General features: G+C 39.9%; 1 protein-coding gene across 1 annotated transcript in view; it reads left to right on the forward strand.

The window, feature by feature from the left end:
- LOC134536793 (multidrug resistance-associated protein 1-like) overlaps positions 1 to 21,754 on the forward strand; it is a 159,665-nt gene that overhangs the window by 47,518 nt on the left and 90,393 nt on the right. The window contains 3 exon segments of the mRNA XM_063376723.1: positions 6,785 to 6,978; positions 7,849 to 8,025; positions 16,980 to 17,147. Coding sequence (XP_063232793.1) covers positions 6,785 to 6,978; positions 7,849 to 8,025; positions 16,980 to 17,147 — 539 coding nt within the window.

Genomic DNA, 21,754 nt, shown 5'->3' on the forward strand with positions numbered 1-21,754 from the left:
CATTTTGAGGAATCACGTGTTCAAGCACTAAAACGTTTTCACTACCTTGAACGCAAGATGAACAAAAACCCTCATTTTAAGGCATCCTATGTAGAATTTATGTCAGATTACATTGACCAGGGTCATATGTCAATGGTTCAAGAACCCCAGTTGACTACACCGTCGTTTTATATTCCGCATCACGGAGTTTTGAAACCAGACAGTAGTACAACAAAGTTACGTGTGGTCTTTGATGCATCGGCCAAGGACAGCAAAGGAACTTCTCTGAATGATCAATTACTTACGGGACCCAAACTGCAGAGAGACATAGCTGACATTCTTCTCTCATTTCGAGATCATGCAGTTGCATTTACTGCTGACATACGACAGATGTACCGTCAGATTCTAGTTCAAGAGGAATTCCGCGACTGTCAACGAATTCTGTGGCGACCATCTGATGATGATCCAGTTTGTGAGTACAGGCTCAACACTGTTACCTATGGCGTGTCATCTGCACCCTACCTTGCTATCCGCACACTCCATCAACTGGCTGCAGATGAGAAAGATAGATTCCCTCGGGCATCATCAGTCCTCCTAAAAGACACGTATGTTGATGATGTTGTAACTGGAGCACCCAATGCACGTGAGGCTATCTCATTGCAAAGAGAGTTAATTGACCTCCTCAAGGCTGGTGGTTTTCAGTTGCGAAAATTTGCCAGTAATGATTTATCTCTGCTCTCTTGGCTTTCCGAAGACTTGGTGCAGGGCAGCAAGGCTCTCCCCTTGGACAACACTTGTGGACTTCCCACCGTCAAAATATTGGGTCTGCAGTGGCAATCTGAAGTGGATGCATTCGCTTACAATGTTCAACCTACTTCCTCGACAGCTACGAAGCGGAGCATACTGTCCGACTTGGCGCGAATATTTGACCCTCTAGGTTGGCTGTCACCTGTGGTCCTGCTTGCAAAATGCCTCATTCAGCACTTGTGGATTCGATGCATAGATTGGGATGACCCTCCTCCTGCCGACATCCTTGCAACGTGGCAGCGGTTCCAGCGAGAGCTTCCTAGTCTGGCTAGCATCACTATTTCAAGATTTGTCCCAGTGACCCAAAGAGAACTCTTACTAGAGATCCATGGATTCTCTGATAGTTCGGAGCAAGGTTATGCGGCAGTTGTTTATCTCAGAGCCACTTCACCTGATGGCTCAGTATCTGTATACCTTCTGGTTGGAAGGTCAAAGGTAGCCCCAATTAAAAGAGTGTCATTGCCTCGCCTGGAACTCTGTGGTGCTTTGCTGCTTGCTCGCACAATGCATAGAATCTTGCAAAATTATGGACCTCATGTGAACCTAGACCAAATATTTGCCTGGACAGACTCTACAGTTGTCCTCCACTGGATCCGTGGATCACCTCATAAATGGAAAACTTTTGTTGCAAATCGTGTCGGCCAAATCCATGACCTTGTCCCAGCAAAGCACTGGAATCATGTGTTGTCAGACAGCAACCCGGCTGATTGTGCCTCTAGGGGCTTGTTTCCAAGTGAGATAGCTGACCACTCGCTGTGGTGGACCGGTCCATCATGGCTGTATAAGCCACCAGAGGAATGGCCACAACTCACCGGCTTGATGGACAGCATGGACGAAACAGTGATGGAACAACGGATCTTTACCTTGCATAGTGTCAACCCTCTGGCAGACACTACGCTGCTGGAAAGGTTCTCATCTTTAAGCAAGGTCAAACGCATTACGGCCTATTGTCTCCGCTTTGTGCAACGTTTGCGCTTCAAGAAACTTCCCCCCCGTAGTCCACCAGATGCTAATGAGCTTAAAGATGCCATGATGGTATGGGTTCGTTTAGCCCAGGCTTCAGCATTCGCATCTGATATCAAAGCTCTGCAAGCTAACCAACCATATCGGGGTCCACTCTTCAAGCTGTCTCCCTTCTTGGATCCTGCTGGCATTCTCAGGGTGGGCGGACGTTTGGAACTATCAGACTTGGCTTACAACCAACGACATCCAATTCTACTGCCCAAACACCACAGATTGACAGACCTTGTAATTGACCACCTTCACATCCATCTGATGCACTGTGGTCCCACCATACTACAGTCTGCTGTGCAACGTGACTTCTGGATTGTAGGTGCTCGGGGCCTCATTCGTCAACGGCTGAAGAAGTGTACTTTATGCTTTCGAGTTCGCCCTGTGCCTCGAAACCCACCCATGGGTAATCTTCCAGTCGATCGTGTCACACAAGCCAAGCCATTTCTCAAGACAGGAGTCGACTATGCTGGACCCTTTAAAATCACCATGTCCCGACTGCGGAAGGCCCGCATCCAGGATGCCTACTTGTGCCTGTTTGTATGCTTTGCCACCAAGGCAATCCACTTGGAGCTGGCCTCTGATCTGACGACAGATGCTTTCATAGCTGCCTTTCGCCGTTTCTTGTCTCGTCGGGGGCGATGCTCTGACCTTCACAGCGATTGCGGGACTAACTTTGTCGGTGCCAGTCGCTTGTTGACTGGACTAAGAGCCTTCATGTCAAGCAAGGATACACATGACTCCTTTGCTCAGTCGCTGGTTGAACACCAAGTTACCTGGCATTTCAATCCCCCATCAGCACCACATTTTGGAGGCCTGTGGGAGGCAGGTGTAAAGTCTGTGAAGTCTCTCCTCATAAAGAGTGTAGGTGCTCAGGTACTCACTTATGAAGAATTATACACTCTCATGACACAAGTGGAGGCCATTCTCAACTCACGGCCTCTGTGTGCTCTCTCAAATAATCCAAACGACATGGCTGCTCTGACACCCAGTCATTTTCTAGTCTTGGGGCCTCCTGCACTAGTGCCCGAACCAGATTTGTCCCACCTCAAGCTAAATCGTTTGTCTCGATGGCAACTCATCCAGCAAGCGCATCAGTCATTCTGGAAGCGCTGGCACCAGGATTATCTACAACAGCTGCAGCAACGACCCAAGAGCCTAACTGACCAAGACATCCTCAGTGTTGGCACCTTGGTTCTCATCAAAGATCCGAATCTACCACCATTGTGCTGGAAGTTAGGCCGTATTGTGAAGACTTTTCCTGGCTCAGATGGTGTCGTGAGAGTGGCTGAGGTGAAGACCCAACAAGGCACCTTTCTACGGCCTGTGGTGAAGCTGTGCCCGTTGCCCGCCCAATAAATGTTTAAAATATGCATTTTGGTGGGCGGTATGTTGGATTTGTAAATAGTGCTTACCCTAGATTTATGTTAACTAATTCAAGTGTTGGACGCTTCAAAATTCAAATATGGCGCCATTTCGCTGCCATTAACTCAAGCGATCCTGGTGGCCATCAGGAAAGACTCAGTGGTTCGTCTGGTACCGGCGTCATCGGACGTCCGGCTATCGTTTTTGACTTTCATGTTATCTGGTAACAGTTTCAGTACGAAACAAGTTTGATAATCTTTAAAAGCATGTTTCTTTAGTTTTTTAAACTATATTTATTTTTAACTTTTTAGTTTGATATTCTTTAAAAGCATGTTTTTTTAGTTTTTTAAACTATATTTATTTTTAACTTTTTAGTTTGATATTCTTTAAAAGTTTTTTGTTTTTAGTTTTTTAAACTATATTTATGTATAATTATCATAGGGAAATGAGTTACCGACACTACCTATTACCATCTGAGATAACTATTTGGAGTTGCAACGTCACAAAGAAATGGTAAAGTCTCTCCGAATCATTTACAGTTAAATGTATGGATATAATCTTAGAATTTACCGGAAAAAAAAACACCCCCTTTTTTTTCCCGGCGTGGCCGGGAGTAGAACCAACGATCGCTGAATCCGAAAGCTGACGTCACAGAAGTCGCGCGCCTTAGACCGCTCGGCTAACGAACGTAATGAAATTAGTGAACATTTTACAGTGATCACTCACTCTTAGTCGAAAGAGTTACAGACGGACAGACAAACATACAGGTGAAGCTAATATAAAGCATGTAAAAATAGAATCCCATCCTTTCTTTCTTTTATCAAACTTCCGTTAGTTATCTGTGCTGTGTGTAGACAAGTTTGAGATTGGAACAGAAACAACGTAAGAAAGTATTTTTTACAAATTAGAAATATGTATGTTTTTGTTTTTATAATCGCGTATTTTCGCGTTTTTTTTGGTTGTTATCTTAAAAGAGATAATATTAAAAAGCTGCTCTAATGAGATTTAATTGTTTCTTGGTTAACAAAAACTAGTAATTATCAAATATTGTTAATTGTTTATATTCTATTTATTATTATTTACGCGACGTCATACTGTACGCGTACGCAATACGACTGGATTCGTTGCTGCAACATAACATAGCATGTTATGCGGTATCAGATGTAACGAGTAACGTAACGATAGTAACGAGTACTAATTGTTATAGTAACGAATACATACGGGTACGCATTTTTTCGTTACTTTTACACCTCTAGTAGGCACTACCGTATTTATTTCCGAATCGCTAGGGCAGTTTTCTTGTAACTTTTGTTTCGGTCAGTTGTTGGGGTATCTGTCCGGGAAAGGGGTGGTGATGGTTTGAGTTTAATCCCAAATTTATTTCCTAAAAAAGTTGACAGGTTTCTTTAAATGAAAAAAGTATAGTTTTCCAGCGACTATTACGTTTGAGGCGTACGTGCGTTGCCGCAGCCGCACTCCTGCTTTTTTGTAAGGAATTAAATCGTCGCGCTACACTAGCACCACCTGTTTGCAACATCCCGAACCAACATGGTCGCCAGCAGACAGCCCGCGTCAATAGATAGCAGGACAATGCTGTGTCGGCCGCGGGCTGAGATGCTATACTTACGTGGCGTGTCAGGGTATTCTGGTTATTTTGACGCAATCGGTGATCGCATCCGTACTTATGGGGTATCGTTTTAAAGAGAAATTACACATCTACTCACAGAAATTAAGATTTCGTTAATATAACCTGTTATTTTCAAATTATACAGGTTTAAACACAATTTTTTTGCTATTTTCGGTTAATTTTAATTTTTGGGGGCCAAAATTTGTCCAATTCGGTTATAGCGAGGACACGGTTATAGCGAGGATCAAAACCGGAACCGTGACACCTCGCTATAACGGGACTCTAGTGTACTTTTTTATTATTTTTTTTCAATTTAGTTTTATATAGATCATAGCATATGAGCACTAAAGTAAAATCACTGCTTTTCTGTATAGCGACTTGAAAGTATTAATTTTCAAATTGAAATCTTGCAAGAATATGTTGCTTCATTAGATTTCAAATTTGTGTTGCTGGCCATGAGTTGGGCACCACTTGCCGAGAAGATGTTTTATACCATCTTAAGTAATTGTATTTACCTAGCCATGCAGGGAAGCTAACAAGTGTAGGTTCTGTTTTAGCTGTTGTAGTAATGTGCGAGTCCCGGTTCTGTGTTCATGGGTTTCGCCGGTTCTGAGCAAATTAACTAGTAATATAATCCTGGTACCACTGGTACTGACTTCACAGCTAAAATATTCCGAGGTGAAAATACAATGTACTTCTGGTAAAACGCTGTGGTATATTGCTGATGACCAATATTTGAGCCCCATATGACAAGTAGAAGTTTGTAAATCTTTGAAAGTCCTTCCTTTACCCCTTTCCGTCAGCCTGCACAGATGAAAAGATAACACCTGCTCGACAGTCAGTAACAGGAAGTGTCTGAATGTAAACAAAAAAGTTCTTTGTACTGAGTTCCCAACCCTTTTTTTGTCCCTCTTTTTAGTTACTACTAGGAGACTGGGATGATTGTTGGAACTAAAAGGTATGTTATACTCTCTCCTTGCTTATGTTGGCCAACTGCAGTTATGCCTTCCTGTTGTGGATTCTTCTCTGGTAGTGCTTGCTGGCTCTTGGTGCCGACGTGAGGGGAGTGTGTATGTACCTTCAGTGACCAGTGTCCTTGTATGTATATGTCGTGCCCACCACTAAAGCCTTTGGCTGTTGATGGGCATGTGACAATTACATATGAATAAAATTTCTAGGGATGTGCGAGTACCCGATATTTTCGGTTACGGTTCAAATCCACAATTACCCGAACCCGGAATCGTTGTACGTACATGGATTCGAACAGTATTACAAATATTCACAAAAGTAATAAATTAATTTAATACGGCTGAAAAATACTAGCAGTGAAAAATAAAATTAGGCTACTATTACGTAAGTATTTATAATATGATGTATCAAAGAAAGTTATTTAAATTAAATAATTAACACAGTGACATTAAAAGAACTTTGAGATTTCGAGAGCTTAAACTATAATTACGAATTTTGTCGTGTAGCAAACTATAAACTAAAAACAATTACATACCTACAAGAAAAAAACGTCTTGGCTATTTATTGGAGAAAAAAATGTTTCGTTTGCTGAAACGTTTATAAAACTGAGATTTCCCTGTGGTGTGCAGTTTAATACGATTGAGTTGGAGAATCGAATATGATTTGGTTTTCATATTTTAAAGTGTTTATTATTAATTAAGTTTACATAATTATAAACATTTCAATCTCAGTGTAATAAATAATTGCCAGTATTTACAGTTAGAAAAAATAGAACACACATTAATTATCAGTTATTTTTAATTATTCTGTGCTTAATATTCGGAATCGGATTCATATCTCAAATATTGCCAGGGATTCGAAACGGATTGGAACCGAACTGAAAATCAAGGATTCGCACATCCCTAAAAATTTCCCTCTCGCTGATATTTAGTGTGATTCATGCACTAATGTGCGTGAACATTTGTGAACATTAGTGAAGGATGATGTGTGTAGCAGTTCCACCTAAAGTTCTGCTGTGTGTGGCAGAACACCCGCTGGTGGTGAGAGACGGGACGTTCTCTTGGGGCTCGGGTGAACCCCCGGTGTTGAGGAACGTGGAGTTGGAGGTGCCAGAGGGGTCTCTGGTGGCTGTCGTCGGCACCGTGGGCTCCGGGAAGAGCTCTCTCATCGCTGCCTTTCTCGGGGAGATGGACCGGCTGTCGGGCTATGTCAACACCAAGGTCAGTACTGTTAGACCACAGGTACATTGTTACAGCCTAAGTTTGACCCTACAAATAAAAGCTATGATTTCTCCCATTCTTGATTTTCAGTACTCCTTAGGCTCAACTACGTCCAAACTGAAGATTTAATTTTTATTTTTTGTAGCCCAAGTTTCACAGTGGCGCAAAATTTGTAGTAGCCTTCTGCAATTTCTAATTTTTTAAATATATATATATATATATAATTTAGTATTAACTTATTGGCTAATATTGAATATTTTTCTAATCATATTTTACTATACATTTTTTTTTCAATGCTTTACGGAGTCCAAGAAAAATTGGTCTAAAATACAGTAAAATGTTAAAAAGAGAAAAATATATGGAACGTTAATAGAGAGGTGCCAAATTTAAATTTAATTTAAAAAAACCTAGCAAAGCATTTTCTTAAACCTGTAAAGTTTATTTTTTAAAATAGTTTTGTTCATCCAAATGAATTAATTCATAAAAATAGAGAATTATTAGTTTTTTGAACCATAATCTTAATTATGTATTTGTTACATATAAAAACCAAAATTTCTATAAATCATCTTAGCTTCAAACATGTATTTATTAAACAATTATAATGGTGATTTAGTCCCACTTGGTGTATCTGTTTAAACAAATATTCAAAAAATATTCATTTTGTAATGTCAAATGGAGTATCAAATTATTTACAAACATCAAATTTTTCAAATACTTGCAGACTCATAAAAATAATTATGAATAACACTGTGCATGTACTTGCACCATTGATTAAACACAAACCTGAAATAAATGGGATCGAAATGCAGGTTTCATTAAGTAAGGTAATTTTACAAGTGAGTTGATAGTGATGGTCTGTTACTTTGCCAGGGCTCCATAGCGTACGTGCCGCAACAGGCGTGGATTCGCAATGCCACCTTAAAAGACAACGTGCTGTTTGGGAAACCTCTGGTGTCTGGCCGTTACAGTCGAGTCATAGAAGCTTGTGCCTTAAAGAGTGACCTGGAAATTCTGCCCGGTGGAGACCAGATAGAGATTGGAGAAAAGGTGAGTTACTGTGCCTTGCAATGTGCTTCATTTCTAGTGGTTTGCACATTAATAACAATTTTTATATGGTTGCTAATTAATGTAGTTGCACTAAGGATTAATAAGTACTAAATTTGTATGTGAACACTGATATAGGAACAGTTGTTAATGCATTTTTAAGTTTTCAGTGTACATATGAATTGAGAAACACTGAAGCTTGATATAACATGGTCTTGTTCACCATAAATTTTCATATACAGTAGAATCCTGTTATAATGTTCCTGCTTATAATGTTTTCCTAGTTATAACATATTTTTTTTAGTCCCAACATGTATTTATTTCCTGTTTTTAATGTTTCATGAAAGATGCATTTCCTGCTTATAATGTTCGGTATCATAAATTCAATAAGTGCAAAAATATTTTAACACCTCTTTTCAGTTTGTAGTCACACATTGAATATAAATAGTTGTAGACTGTTCACTAAAATCATGTGAATTTTATCTCAGTTGATTTAGCTTTCCAGTATAAAAATTGGCCTTTTCCAGTAAAGTAGATATATTATGGGTTTTTATCTTATTATTTACATATAAAAATGACTCCTGAAAAAAATTTTAAGGAAAGATACCTTAAAGTAGCAGATGTTACTGTTTATGTTCTGAAATTGGTACTCGGGGTATTTGTTGACACACTACTGCATCCTTCCTTAAAAAATATATTTCTCCTCTTAGGTTTTCAGAATGATTTCCATTTTCCAGGCACTGAATAGCAGTACCTTTATATGAATCCCTAGATATGTTACTTGCCTTAATTACTCACTTGTTTGTCCTGCAGATGGCAAACACTACATAGACAACCCATGATGATTACTTACTGATATGTAATTTATCTGTGTCATCTGCTCCATCAAAATTAATTTATGAAATTATTTGTTAAATATTTATTAATTTATTTATTTACCTTTTGAAAGTAAACCTCTGTTTATGCGGTTACTCCTAGCTTGTGGTGCCACTGTAATACCGTATATACTCGTGTATAGCGCGCCCTTTTTTCCCCTCAAGTAAAGGAAAAAAATAAGGATGCGCGCTATACACGGGAAAAAAAAAAAGTGAGTAGATGTGGCGGGAAGGAGGAGTGGAAGTCGTTAACTGCCGGTGACGGGTGACGTTTCTGGCCAGCCCCCACACATACGCACAAGCAACAAGGCCTCTGTTTCACACACACACACACACACACACACGCACACGCACACGCGCGCGCAAGCTCGCACATCATGGTCTCTTGTTTATTTTTAGACCTCCCCCCTTTACAGAAAGCCAGCTCAGAAGCTAGTAAAAAGAGAGAGAGAGAAAGAGAGAATGTTGTCACCAGTTCCCCCCCCCCCCCCCCCCCCCCCCCCCGGCAACTTCTTCGCTTCTTCCATTCCTCACCGGTGAGTCATCAAGTTCTCCGCGCCAGCTTAGCAACGTAGCGCGGCACGCCTCCCTCCCTTCCTTCCTTCCTTCCACGTACCAGTTGTGACGATATAGCGCTTCATTATCTTCCGTTTAGACAGCAGAGTTTATGTATTTTCCTGACGCATCACCACACATCAATTTAAATAATCAGGTACCACAAAATGTTAGTAAAATTTATTTATGGGGGAAAAAAAAATTTCAATTTTTTTTCTTCTTTGGAATTAGTTGCAAAAATCGTGGTGCGCGCTATACACGAGGGCGCGCTATACACGAGTAAATACGGTAAACCTCCTTGCTATTGTATTGATGTGTTCTCATGGGGTTCTTGGCGCCTACCCTCGTTGCAGCAAATACCAGGACCGCTACTGCTGGATGGTCTGCCCAGACTGATAGTCCAGCTAGCACGTCACTGCCCTGGGTTACTGTATGGAGAGTAATTATAAAAAGTAAATTTAGTGGTGTTACGTGAATAGTGGAAATTTGCATATAAATGAAATAATAGTAATTGAAAAACATATGATTTTAATGGTTCTTAAATATTGGTGTGAAGTTATGTTTAAAATGAGACTAATTGAGAAACAACCAAGGTATCAAATCTAGGTGTTGGAAATTTGATGCAAATGACGTCACTAGAACACGTTGAATATACTGCCGGGTCTAGCTATCCGTCGTCGGAGGCTTGAGGCTCTCTTCACAGGACCTCCAGGTGGTCTGCTGCTACACTGGAACTCTGGATGCTGTAATGCTGTAATTAGCGAACTACAGAGGTGCTGAGGTCGCCGGGTATCAGCTGAAGACTCGACATCCCTCTCGTCCTGGAAAGTCTGGTCTAATTCTGGATTGGTCTCACCAATCTTCGTGGTCGAATCTCAGCTGGCGCTGCCCTCAGATGTCTGGAACCACTTCGAGACGAAAACGGGACCGACGCGGAAGTTGGCACTCGTAGTCGCCGATACTCCCTATCTAGGATTTATTTAATCCAGATACAATTCTCTCAACTCGTAGAGAGGAGAATTCTAAGCAGGACACGATCGCGGATGACGCGAAATCTTCTATTTCTCGGGCGGCAACCAAGGCTTTGGTTCGCCCCAGCCCGAGAAACGTCTTCTCTCCGCAAGATGGCGATGGCATCTCCCTTCTTCCTCCTAATATCTATTTACTGGCCTCCCTAGCAACCAAGGAGCTATCGATATCAGCAAACAGAATAAGCTGCATAGTGAAATAAAAACGTAGATGTTGGAGTGTAAAAGAATCGAACTAAGACCAAATGAATAAAGTTTCCAAGGAATAATTCTTAGAAGACCCTGAAGTTGAAAGTGTGTCGTCTATGGTAATAAGATGTGTCATATTTGTTATGCCTTGGTTGTCCTCTTTACAATCAAAACAATTAAATACATAATATTCGCTCATGGAATATACAATTAATATTACAATCATAATAAAAATAATAATATATAACTGTAAACAGTGGTACTGGTTACAGAGCCGCTTCAATGTTTGTTGTGATCTTTTCTTCCAGAAAAATCAAAATAAACTTTCTAAATATACATTGAGTTAACATGACTATGTTTTTCTTGAATAACAATTCATAAATTTCTCACTTCTGTTCGTTGAAAGTCTATCAGAGTCTGTGTGAGATAAATTTCATGACGTTACATTCAGCATATCATAAAAGTAATAATTATTAACATAATATTCAAGATAATAAAGTTAAACATATCCCTTGTTTTAGACTACTAGGTAACATGTTGTTATCTTTTCAATCAACATCAATTAATTATTTAAAACAAATCAAATTCTCATATTATATATACACAATATCACATATCATCAGTATCTAGTCCTGAATAAAGTGACTTAGTGTTTTTGTTTTCCTTTGTAGATAAAGATTAATAAAATATTGTAGCTGAGAATAAACATGTACAATAGACACAAGTACGTAGAAATGTTATTGAAGAATTCGTAGATCGTTGACAAAATATCTGACAATGTTTTCAGTTCAGATAATGCACGAAGTTATGAATCACAAATAAAACATTACGTAGTTATCACGTATACACACTCGTGTTCTTGAACACTTTCCCTTTGTCGACGAAAATGCACTCACTAGTGTTCACTTTCTTTAGTTTGTCTGACAAAAATATTTTAAATAAATGGTTGTTCTCTGCTTAGGCAAAATTGTTTATAATAGTATTGAAATGTCTTTATTATAAGCTCAATACTAATGGTTGAGTATAATGATACTCAAAATTAGCTCATAAGGCAAGTTTTTTCTTTGGTAATAAGCATGTGCCAAATGACAAATTCAATTAAATGAAATCTCATCAGATTCATATATTTATAACAAGAGTAAGGAAATACTATCTCTTTGTTTAGCTTAGCGTGTATGGTAGGAACAATTCCTAAATAGAAAATAATATGAATGTCGAAGCTAGGAGAAATGAAACGAAGTAGTGTATGTGTATGTGCAATAGTGACGGAACGGTGTTCAGATATGTAAGTAAGTTGAAGGACGAACGGTAACGTGAACTATATCTCAAAAGAATCTCAGGTATTAATGATCGTGTATGTGACAGTGACGTGTTTCGCCTGACTAACAGCTGGCTCCTCTCTTAGATGACGCCTCTCGACGAACGCTACTGGATCTTAACGAGTTATCTTCATGATCTTCAAATCTTCCATGACGTAGACATATAGTAGATATCAAATTCTTCAATAATTTCAAAGATAAAATAATTATGTGGCATGGCTCAAATCCTACGCACTGGCTAATAAAAATTCACACCACCTATAGGTGTGACAAACATCGACGACGAAAATCGCATATCCGCGACAAATGTCCGCACTGGCCTACATGCTCAGTGGACAAAAACAAATCGTCGATAAGTGCTCTACGCACAGAAATGTCCTCACTGGTACTCCGACACAGTGGACACTAAATTAGCCTCAAGCATGCGTGCTTGTTTTTAGCGATGCAACATATTGTTCCCTTACTGTTGGGATAAACATTATTTATAGCCAAACAATAAATCTACTTTATGTCGAATGTCACTGATGACTTGACCAAACATCATCTCTTAAATATACGTTATAGATCAGCGTATCTAAGACTTAGGTTGCTTATAAAGCCTTAGCTGTGTTAGATTAAATCTTCCGATGACCTTGTCACTGTCAGTTTCCTTGAGAGTGTAACAGTTCTCATTTATTCGTTCACAAACTTGAAATGGTCCTTCGTATAATAAAAACAACTTTTTCGTCACCTGTTTCCACATGTCACTAACAGGATTAGTTCGTTTAAGCACTAGGTCTCCTATATTTAACTTCGTTATTCGTTTCGGCTTCTGTAGCTTACTTCGACGTTCTGCAGCTAGATGTAGACGAGCTGTAACAAACTTCTCTATTTGTTCCCTCATATCTTCGCTTATCGTTTCCGGTTCTTTCTTGTTCTTATCGTGGTCGGGTAATATGGTAATCGGTAACGCCTCTGATCGTTCCGCAGTAATAATTTCATGGAGTGTTAATCATGTCGATTACCGGCGCTAAACGTCACGGTACTGGACGTAGACTTAGCCAGTATCGGTTCTATGCCTTGTGGATTTGCATAGTAGGTGATAGGGTTGACGGGTTCTTGTCTCGCAAAATACCCTGCGTACTGTGATGAAGATGAAGGTTGATTCTGGAATGTATTCTGTGAGAATTGAATAGCTTCATTACCGGCGGCTTCACTTCTCAGTTGGTTAACCGATAACTTGCTAGGGGAGTTTGGTTTGTGTGGCTGTCGGTTCCACGGACTATCGGATGACTTCGCCTCTCCTCGATTTTCGTAATAATGTTTCGAGTTGTCGTAGTTCTTACTCGAATATTTGGGCGAATGTCTGTCGTCCTTATAGTGCGGCGACCTGGGTGGCCGTCTCGGTGAGGTAGGCGGGGTTCTAGACTGTTCGCCCCTACCTTCTCGCCTAGGCGTTGAATCATAAATAATTCCTCCGCGTCTGTATTCTCCGCGTTCCTCGCTGCTACGCCACGAGCGGTTGTGTTTTGAGCGTTCAAACTCGCGTGACTTCGAACCTCTATGGTAAACATCGTTGTTGTCACGGCCTGAATACCACGTGTTTCGTCTATGGGCCGGCTTGTTCTTGCCCCAAATTAGACTGTTAACGTGTGGCTGTTTACGTTGGTTATTGTCCGGATAATTTTCATTACGCCGCTGATTCCAAGGCTGATACAGCGGTGGTTGTCTGTTCACCGGTGATTTTTCAGATTCCTCTCGCTGACTACTTCTATTCTGACGGTCGAGCCTGTCATATGCGAGTAGCTGTTCCCTGAAATCTGCTATGCCGTCAAAACTTCTACCTGTCAGATGTAATTGGTAGCGCATCGGAAGTTGGCCTAAAATCATTGCCACGAATTCATCGTCGCTCATGACAACGTCTAGATAGCGGGTACGCTCGAACATGTCGCTTAAATGAGCCTCGAGTGTTTTGTTTTTCTTAGGATCATACTTTTCGCCGTGTAACTGAGCGCGTAAATTCCCCTGAATTTTTAAGCTCCAGTGTTGTTGTAGGAAAGCTGCTTTAAACTGTCCAAATGATGATATGGAAGTTTGGTGAACTTCCCACCAATAATATGCGGTACTTTTCAAGCAGTTGTTCAAACATCGCAATTTTTCTGTGTCCGAAAGATTGAATCTCTCCGCGTATTCTTCAAATAATTTTATAAATTTACGTGGATTTTCCGTGGATTTTGAGGAAAATACTGGCATTTCCTCTGACCAATGCCTAGCAGGGTGGTTTAAGGCTGCTGTATCCACTAATATTACTTGTTGTCCGGCTGCAGTGTTGGTAATCACGTCTTGTGAACGGTAAGTAGGCGTAGCCTGGTGTGACGACGCGGACGGGTCTCGCTGCGCTGACGTCATCGTTTCCGCCGCAGACGCGCTCGTTGTGTCAACGTTTATCGGTGTATGCGCTGCCGCTCCAGACAATGACAAATGCTGCACGCAGTTCTCGAGCTGGATCAGTTTTCTATTCACGGTTCGAATGTCGTCTGCACTACTCGCTTCATGTCGTTGTAGTGCGGTATTTACGTTCGCGAATTGTGTTTCGCTAAGCTGAACGTAATGGTTGAACTGTTCCTCTGCAGTACGTTTCGCAACCTCTATGCACGTAGTTTCCGTGTTAATAACGTGTTGTTGTAACTCGGTTACTTGTGCGTCAATTTCTTCAAATCTGTTCATTACCGTTTCGCGAATGTTATGAACTTCCTCCTGCGTGTCGCGAATTTGTGTCGCTAGTTGTCTGATTACGTCACCAATTTTAGCTTCTACTTTGTCTATCAATTCAAAGTGTTGTCGCGCTAGCTCTTCAGACAAATTTTTAGACTGTTCCGCCGCTTCGGTACGCTGGCATTCTAACACATTATTAATTTGCCTAGCCATCTCGTCAGATAATGTTTTTGCCTGTTCTGCTGCTTCTGACCTCTGCTTAGCCATTTCGTTAGTTAGTCTTTCCGACTGTAACCTGTTTTGTTCTGTTACTTCTACACGCTGGGATTCTCACGCAGTATTAATTTGTGTAGTAACCACATTCAATGCTCGCATTAAATCCTCCATGGAAATATTATTCGTGTTTTCTTTAGCTGCCTGCACAACTGGTTCGGAAGCGTTACTTTCCACTATGCGCGCGGGTTCGGGAGTAAAGCTAATTTCTTGACCTGCCTCAACGCTTAGTGTGGGTGTATTCTCTTTGTTTTCGTTTTCAACACAGCCTAGCATTTCTTTCTGGCCCTCGACTGACGTTTCCTCCTTGTCGGAGCTGGTCTTTTTGTGCCTCAGGAAATACATACCTTCGTCGGCCATCTTGTTGTGGTTCCGACGTACTAGTATGCTATGCTACAGCAAACTACACAATTTCACTTTTGGTAGCTCGTCCAGTGTGTGTCGACCCTCGTCGAAGCCCCTAAGTTGGCTCGCCACTGAAAGTAAACCTCTGTTTATGCGGTTACTCCTAGCTTGTGGTGCCACTGTAATAAACCTCCTTGCTATTGTATTGATGTGTTCTTACGGGGTTCTTGGCGCCTACCCTCGTTGCAGTAAATACCAGGACCGCTACTGCTGGATGGTCTGCCCAGACTGATAGTCCAGCTAGCACGTCACTGCCCTGGGTTACTGTATGGAGAGTAATTATAAAAAGTAAATTTAGTGGTGTTACGTGAATAGTGGAAATTTGCATATAAATGAAATAATAGTAATTGAAAAACATATGATTTTAATGGTTCTTAAATATTGGTGTGAAGTTATGTTTAAAATGAGATTAATTGAGAAACAACCAAGGTATCAAATCTAGGTGTTGGAAATTTGATGCAAATGACGTCACTAGAACACGTCGAATATACTGCCGGGTCTAGCTATCCGTCGTCGGAGGCTTGAGGCTCTCTTCACAGGACCTCCAGGTGGTCTGCTGCTACACTGGAACTCTGGATGCTGTAATGCTGTAATTAGCGAACTACAGAGGTGCTGAGGTCGCCGGGTATCAGCTGAAGACTCGACATCCCTCTCGTCCTGGAAAGTCTGGTCTAATTCTGGATTGGTCTCACCAATCTTCGTGGTCGAATCTCAGCTGGCGCTGCCCTCAGATGTCTGGAACCACTTCGAGACGAAAACGGGACTGACGCGGAAGTTGGCACTCGTAGTCGCCGATACTCCCTATCTAGGATTTATTTAATCCAGATACAATTCTCTCAACTCGTAGAGAGGAGAATTCTAAGCAGGACACGATCGCGGATGACGCGAAATCTTCTATTTCTCGGGCGGCAACCAAGGCTTTGGTTCGCCCCAGCCCGAGAAACGTCTTCTCTCCGCAAGATGGCGATGGCGTCTCCCTTCTTCCTCCTAATATCTATTTACTGGCCTCCCTAGCAACCAAGGAGCTATCAATATCAGCAAACAGAATAAGCTGCATAGTGAAATAAAAACGTAGATGTTGGAGTGTAAAAGAATCGAACTAAGACCAAATGAATAAAGTTTCCAAGGAATAATTCTTAGAAGACCCTGAAGTTGAAAGTGTGTCATCTATGGTAATAAGATGTGTCATATTTGTTATGCCTTGGTTGTCCTCTTTACAATCAAAACAATTAAATACATAATATTCGCTCATGTAATATACAATTAATATTACAATCATAATATAAATAATAATATATAACTGTAAACAGTGGTACTGGTTACACTTTCATTAATTTTTTCATGTATCCATTTATTTAATTTTTTTTTCTAAGGTTTGATTTAAAAAGTTTGATTATACCATAAATATTTTATGCAGTAAGTCACAAAATATTCCAACACTTCTGAAAATTGTGGGGAGAAAGAAAAATATTTTTTACTAGTAGCACTTAGGTTATATCTTATATGTTATAATACGGTGTACGTATAGAAGTTAGCAGGGCTACACTTGTGATCATTCCCTCCGAAAGAGCAGGTATTTCTCTCCTGCACCACGGTGGTAACTGTTGTGATTGGCCCAGGGCATCAACCTGAGCGGGGGGCAGAAGCAGCGGGTGAGCTTGGCGCGGGCCGTCTACAACGATGCCGACATATACTTCCTGGACGACCCTCTGAGTGCGGTGGACAGTCACGTGGGGAAGCACATCTTTGACAGGGTCATAGGACCTTCCGGGATGCTGAAGAAGAAGGTGAGTCCTGGGGTGTCTACAGATCACAAATGACCTGTGTAGTGTGGGGGGGGGGGGGGGGGGGGGAGAACTGGTCATGAAAAACTTCAGAAATAAACATTAATAAGTGTAATAACAATGATGGAAGTTACTAAAATTTATTCCAGCAGTCTTTTACTAACTTTAAATTTTTGTATTTTGATGCCTTACTTAAGTTTATAATCACACTTACATTGTGTGGAAATTATATCTATAAAAAGGTTTTGTTTTAAATAACAAAGAAGCATTTTAACAGAAAATGTGCACGTTTTAGCATTGACAGATCTTCCCCCAGGGCAGATGTTGTGATTAGCATAACTTCATCACTTCCCTTTTGCCTCCCCCCACAACAATAAACATACCAGGAATGATTAATTTTGCTTCTGTGTACATTGAAGGTAGCTCACCCACTTACTCCCATCACCTGCATTCCTTTATCTTCCACGGCCTCTACGCAAGCATGCTGTGCACTGTGCGGGGACTTTAGAAGTTTAAGGCTCCACTTGGAGTGCCAAATTAGTTTGTAGAGAAACCCTATAATAGCTACGTGTGTGCTTTCAAATGGATTCCTACTTGGGCTTGAAGGAGATGGTCCCACTTGGAGTAGCCAAATTAATATGTGCGAAAACTTCTTTACTACTCAAGCTCCACACACACACTAAAACGTTGGGCTAAAATAAAAACTGTGTAAGAAATTCTATTTCTTAATTGTGTGACTTTTCACTGGTAATGTTGAAATCATGTAGGTCACAGTTAGGTGTTACTTGATTGATTAGGAACATTCAATAAATACACACTAGGGTAGGTAAAATTACAAATGACATAACACGACACTTTGAAAATTATATATAGAATTATTTTATTCTCAGTGTAAAAATGACTTAAAAGATTATAATATTATTAATATATTTAATTATTATTCATATTCAAAACAACAACCTAACTTAACATTGACACCATAGGAATTCAAGAAAAGTTCAATTACCAGGAGTTATGTTGCGCACATTTAAAATATTTTCAAGAGTCTTTATTCGGGTTCGTTGACACTACACAGTTTTTAATTAATGTTTTTAGGGAACTTAAATTCAATTTACCTCGGCTAGTTAGGTTCAAATAGTTCATCGGCAGAGCTCAGAGCCTCTCATCTATAGGACCACTGAGTCTGTTAATAAAGTGTATAAATTCGTAAAATTTATGTCCAAGTATTATTTAAATCATCAATAAAGTCAATTTAATTCATGAAATCAATGTATATATTAAGTTTCGGCGACGATGTGACATAAAAACGGGAGTTGCGTGATTCGTGCATAAGATGGAGACACAAAAATCTGGGCACTTTTATTACTCACGTTATTCACTCCTATATTATTTATCTTTTTAGATAAATCCTATTTCAATATTCTGAACTCCCTAATGGTTCATAATTATCATCCTCTATCCGGGATGCCTGATGCTAAATAGCTAATTTTCAGGATTTAAAATCGCCGACGTCACGATGTTGCCGTTCATTCAGCTGGCCATTAAGAACTCTCTTACTAATTCCTCAAATAAACCAGTAAGACTCAACTTTTAAATGGTGGCCCGTGATTGGCCAAAAGAACCAATTCTGTTACTTAATTTCTTACCGAAAACGTGAACTCCGAACGCAACAATTGCGCGGATAACAAAATTTCACTTATAATTTAAATACATAAATATTAAAATCATTATTTACATAATAAATAAACGGCGTTAATTTTACCGTTTACAATTTCCAAGTCCATTAGTCCTTAGAGGGGTATCAACAATACCTCGTTCAAATAGTCCGGTAAAAATCCAAAGAATCACTTTTCCATAGACATACATAACAAAATATTGCCGTTTCTGAAAATAAATAATATTATACATAGAGCAAACAAAATAAAATAAATCGTAAGTAATAATAAATAATTAAACTGTCAAAACAAACATGTTGCAGTACAGATTTTGCCGCCCTTGTCAATTACATTGAACAGTGCTCTTTGACCTGTTCAAAACGTCGCAATGTGATTGGCACTTCCCTTTCTCCGTCGCACAATACACAACACTCTACGTTGCCTAGCAACGCGCGCACAAAACGACAAACAAAAAAAACAACTTGAGAGAGACTACCTCTCCTCCTCGATTCGTTTTTTACCGTTGCGCGCCTGAAAATCGCGCCTTTTTAAACACTTTTTGTCGGGTTGTCGCTGCTAACAGACCTGCGCGATGAAGTTCACGGATTTTGCAGTGCAAAAATCTTCGAAGGCGGGAACTGCTGCGGCTCTCCGATTGCTTCTGCCTTGAGCCGCTCCTGTTGAGAGGGACTCGGGAGGACTTACTTACTGTGAGTATGATTCACTAAAAGGATCCGAAGGGGTGCAATGTACACGTGAGTCAACAATAGGACGTTCTCCAGGTCACGTCACGGCAGTGGGTCAACGTCCACCTGCGGTGATGACTGCATCCTTGCTGCGACTCCTCCTTCCTGCAGCGGACAGCGGCGTCGAGACGGCGCCTGTCCTCAAAACGACCAACAAACCTGGCCTGGTTCACCACGCGTCGACGGGGTCTGGCGTGTGGCGATGATGCTGTACCAGACAGCACGGCATCTGGCACTGCAGCTGACGTCATCAACTGCTGATGTGGCGGCATACCGCCGCCCTGCCTCACGACTACGCGCGAGACGGCGTCGTGGCGTCTGCGGTGCTGATTGCGTGGGGCGAGGTCACCACTTCCCACAAGGAAGCACTCGTCTATTCCCATCACTGTTAGGTACACAATCGTTGCGAACCGCACTATGTCTAGCTCACTCTGGTGTAACCTTCGCACCTGACTTAAGTATAGGTGTCCGGGTCTTAATCGATAACTTAATCACTATGTGCGTACTTGTACTCTTGCAAATACAAGTGTCTGCAGGCAATACAACTTGTGTACTTGCCGCTGATCCCTATGATGTCAGTGTTAAAACAAAAATATCTTAAATTAACCTTAAAGTTCCTAGCTTAACATATAACATTCACATTATTAACTTCATTGTTAGAAAAAAAAAAAAATACAATTAATTATTAAATCTCACTTCTTGCATAACAATGCATGGTTATCAATAACCAATAAATTCAATATTAGGACTTTGCTTGCTACTAACATATCACATTGTTAACATGCATCACAGTGCATTTGCTTGTTTGTGTTCTCATTTCATGAGATTTCATACATTTCACAAAACATAACATTATAGCATATCATTATTGGATATTAAACATCACAAGTTTTGATTTTCATTATAACATATTGATAGCTAACATAATTTATATTCATTACTCAATGTTTGTAACTCACATGTTTACATTTCATTATTAAAAATATTTGCATTTAACTGTAGCATATTTAGCTTGCAATTTACATTTGCATTTCATAACACTTGTTAACATTTCATTAAAGAATGTATATCATATCATGTACATAGTAACAATTAATAGTTCATTATTATGTTTACATGGCCCATATTAACAATTGATCATAAAATATAACATTTACTTATAATTATATATATTATAACATTTACATAGCATAACATTTACATTTCATTATGTTTACAGGTTATACAACTAAAATTTCCTAGTGTTTTTACTCATTGTTTACATTATCATCTCACATACAGAGAAATCGTTCGTTTACACAATTACCAACTTAGTGATTTTTCAATTTCGGTCTGCTGTGCTCAGCTCAACAGCAGTAGAGGCTTTATCTTCCTCTTCTCATCTTTCATTACTGTTGTTTTTCATCCCGTAGCGGTCTCGCTGGGTTGAATAAGTGTTCACATTTCATCTCATCTTGGTTACTATCAGTAACATGAGTCTTGTAATCTACTGAGGCTCCTGACTTCAGTGTAGCTAAGGTTCCTTCTACCAATCAGCTGTTTCACAAACATGCTGTATCAGGATAGCTTTCAACATATGGTATCACATGTTTAATATTTTTTTTTATTTCCTTTTAATGAAAAATTTTCTTGCTTTTTCAATTTTAAAACTCCTGTTAGGCGAAGTTGCTTGTGGACACTTGTTTGCCGGAGTACCTTCACTTCTCGCGACAAAGGGCTTAGATCCTGAGTTTTTCAGATCCACATTCTTCGCTATTCTTCACATCATTCGAAGAATACTATTCAAGCAACTATAACAGTGCTGCGAGTGAATAGTGTTGAAATGACGTAATTTTCTTGTATAGGGGCTCCTCCCAATAAATCCTCAAAAATCATCGATTTCAAAATTTTGTGTTTTTATTTCATAAAATTTCAGTACCTTGACATCCAAAGTTTAATAAACTAAAAGTTTCAGCTAAATCTGATTGGATTTGTATGCAATCCTAGAGATCATTCTTTTCCCTAAATTCATCTCAGAAATGGTGATAAAAAATAGTGAAGTATTAAAATCTTAGTGAGTTCTTCTATAAATATTAGAAAAATTAGTGCTTCTTTTATTTTTCATCATCAACATAACGACGCCTATTGGATTACTCAGCATCATCAATAAATCAAGGTAACCTGCATAATATTATTCTGCTTGTAGTTGCGAAGTGTTATGTGCTTTTAG

This window comes from Bacillus rossius, chromosome 11, assembly GCF_032445375.1.
Source record: "Bacillus rossius redtenbacheri isolate Brsri chromosome 11, Brsri_v3, whole genome shotgun sequence".
In the NCBI taxonomy this organism is placed as follows: domain Eukaryota; kingdom Metazoa; phylum Arthropoda; class Insecta; order Phasmatodea; family Bacillidae; genus Bacillus; species Bacillus rossius.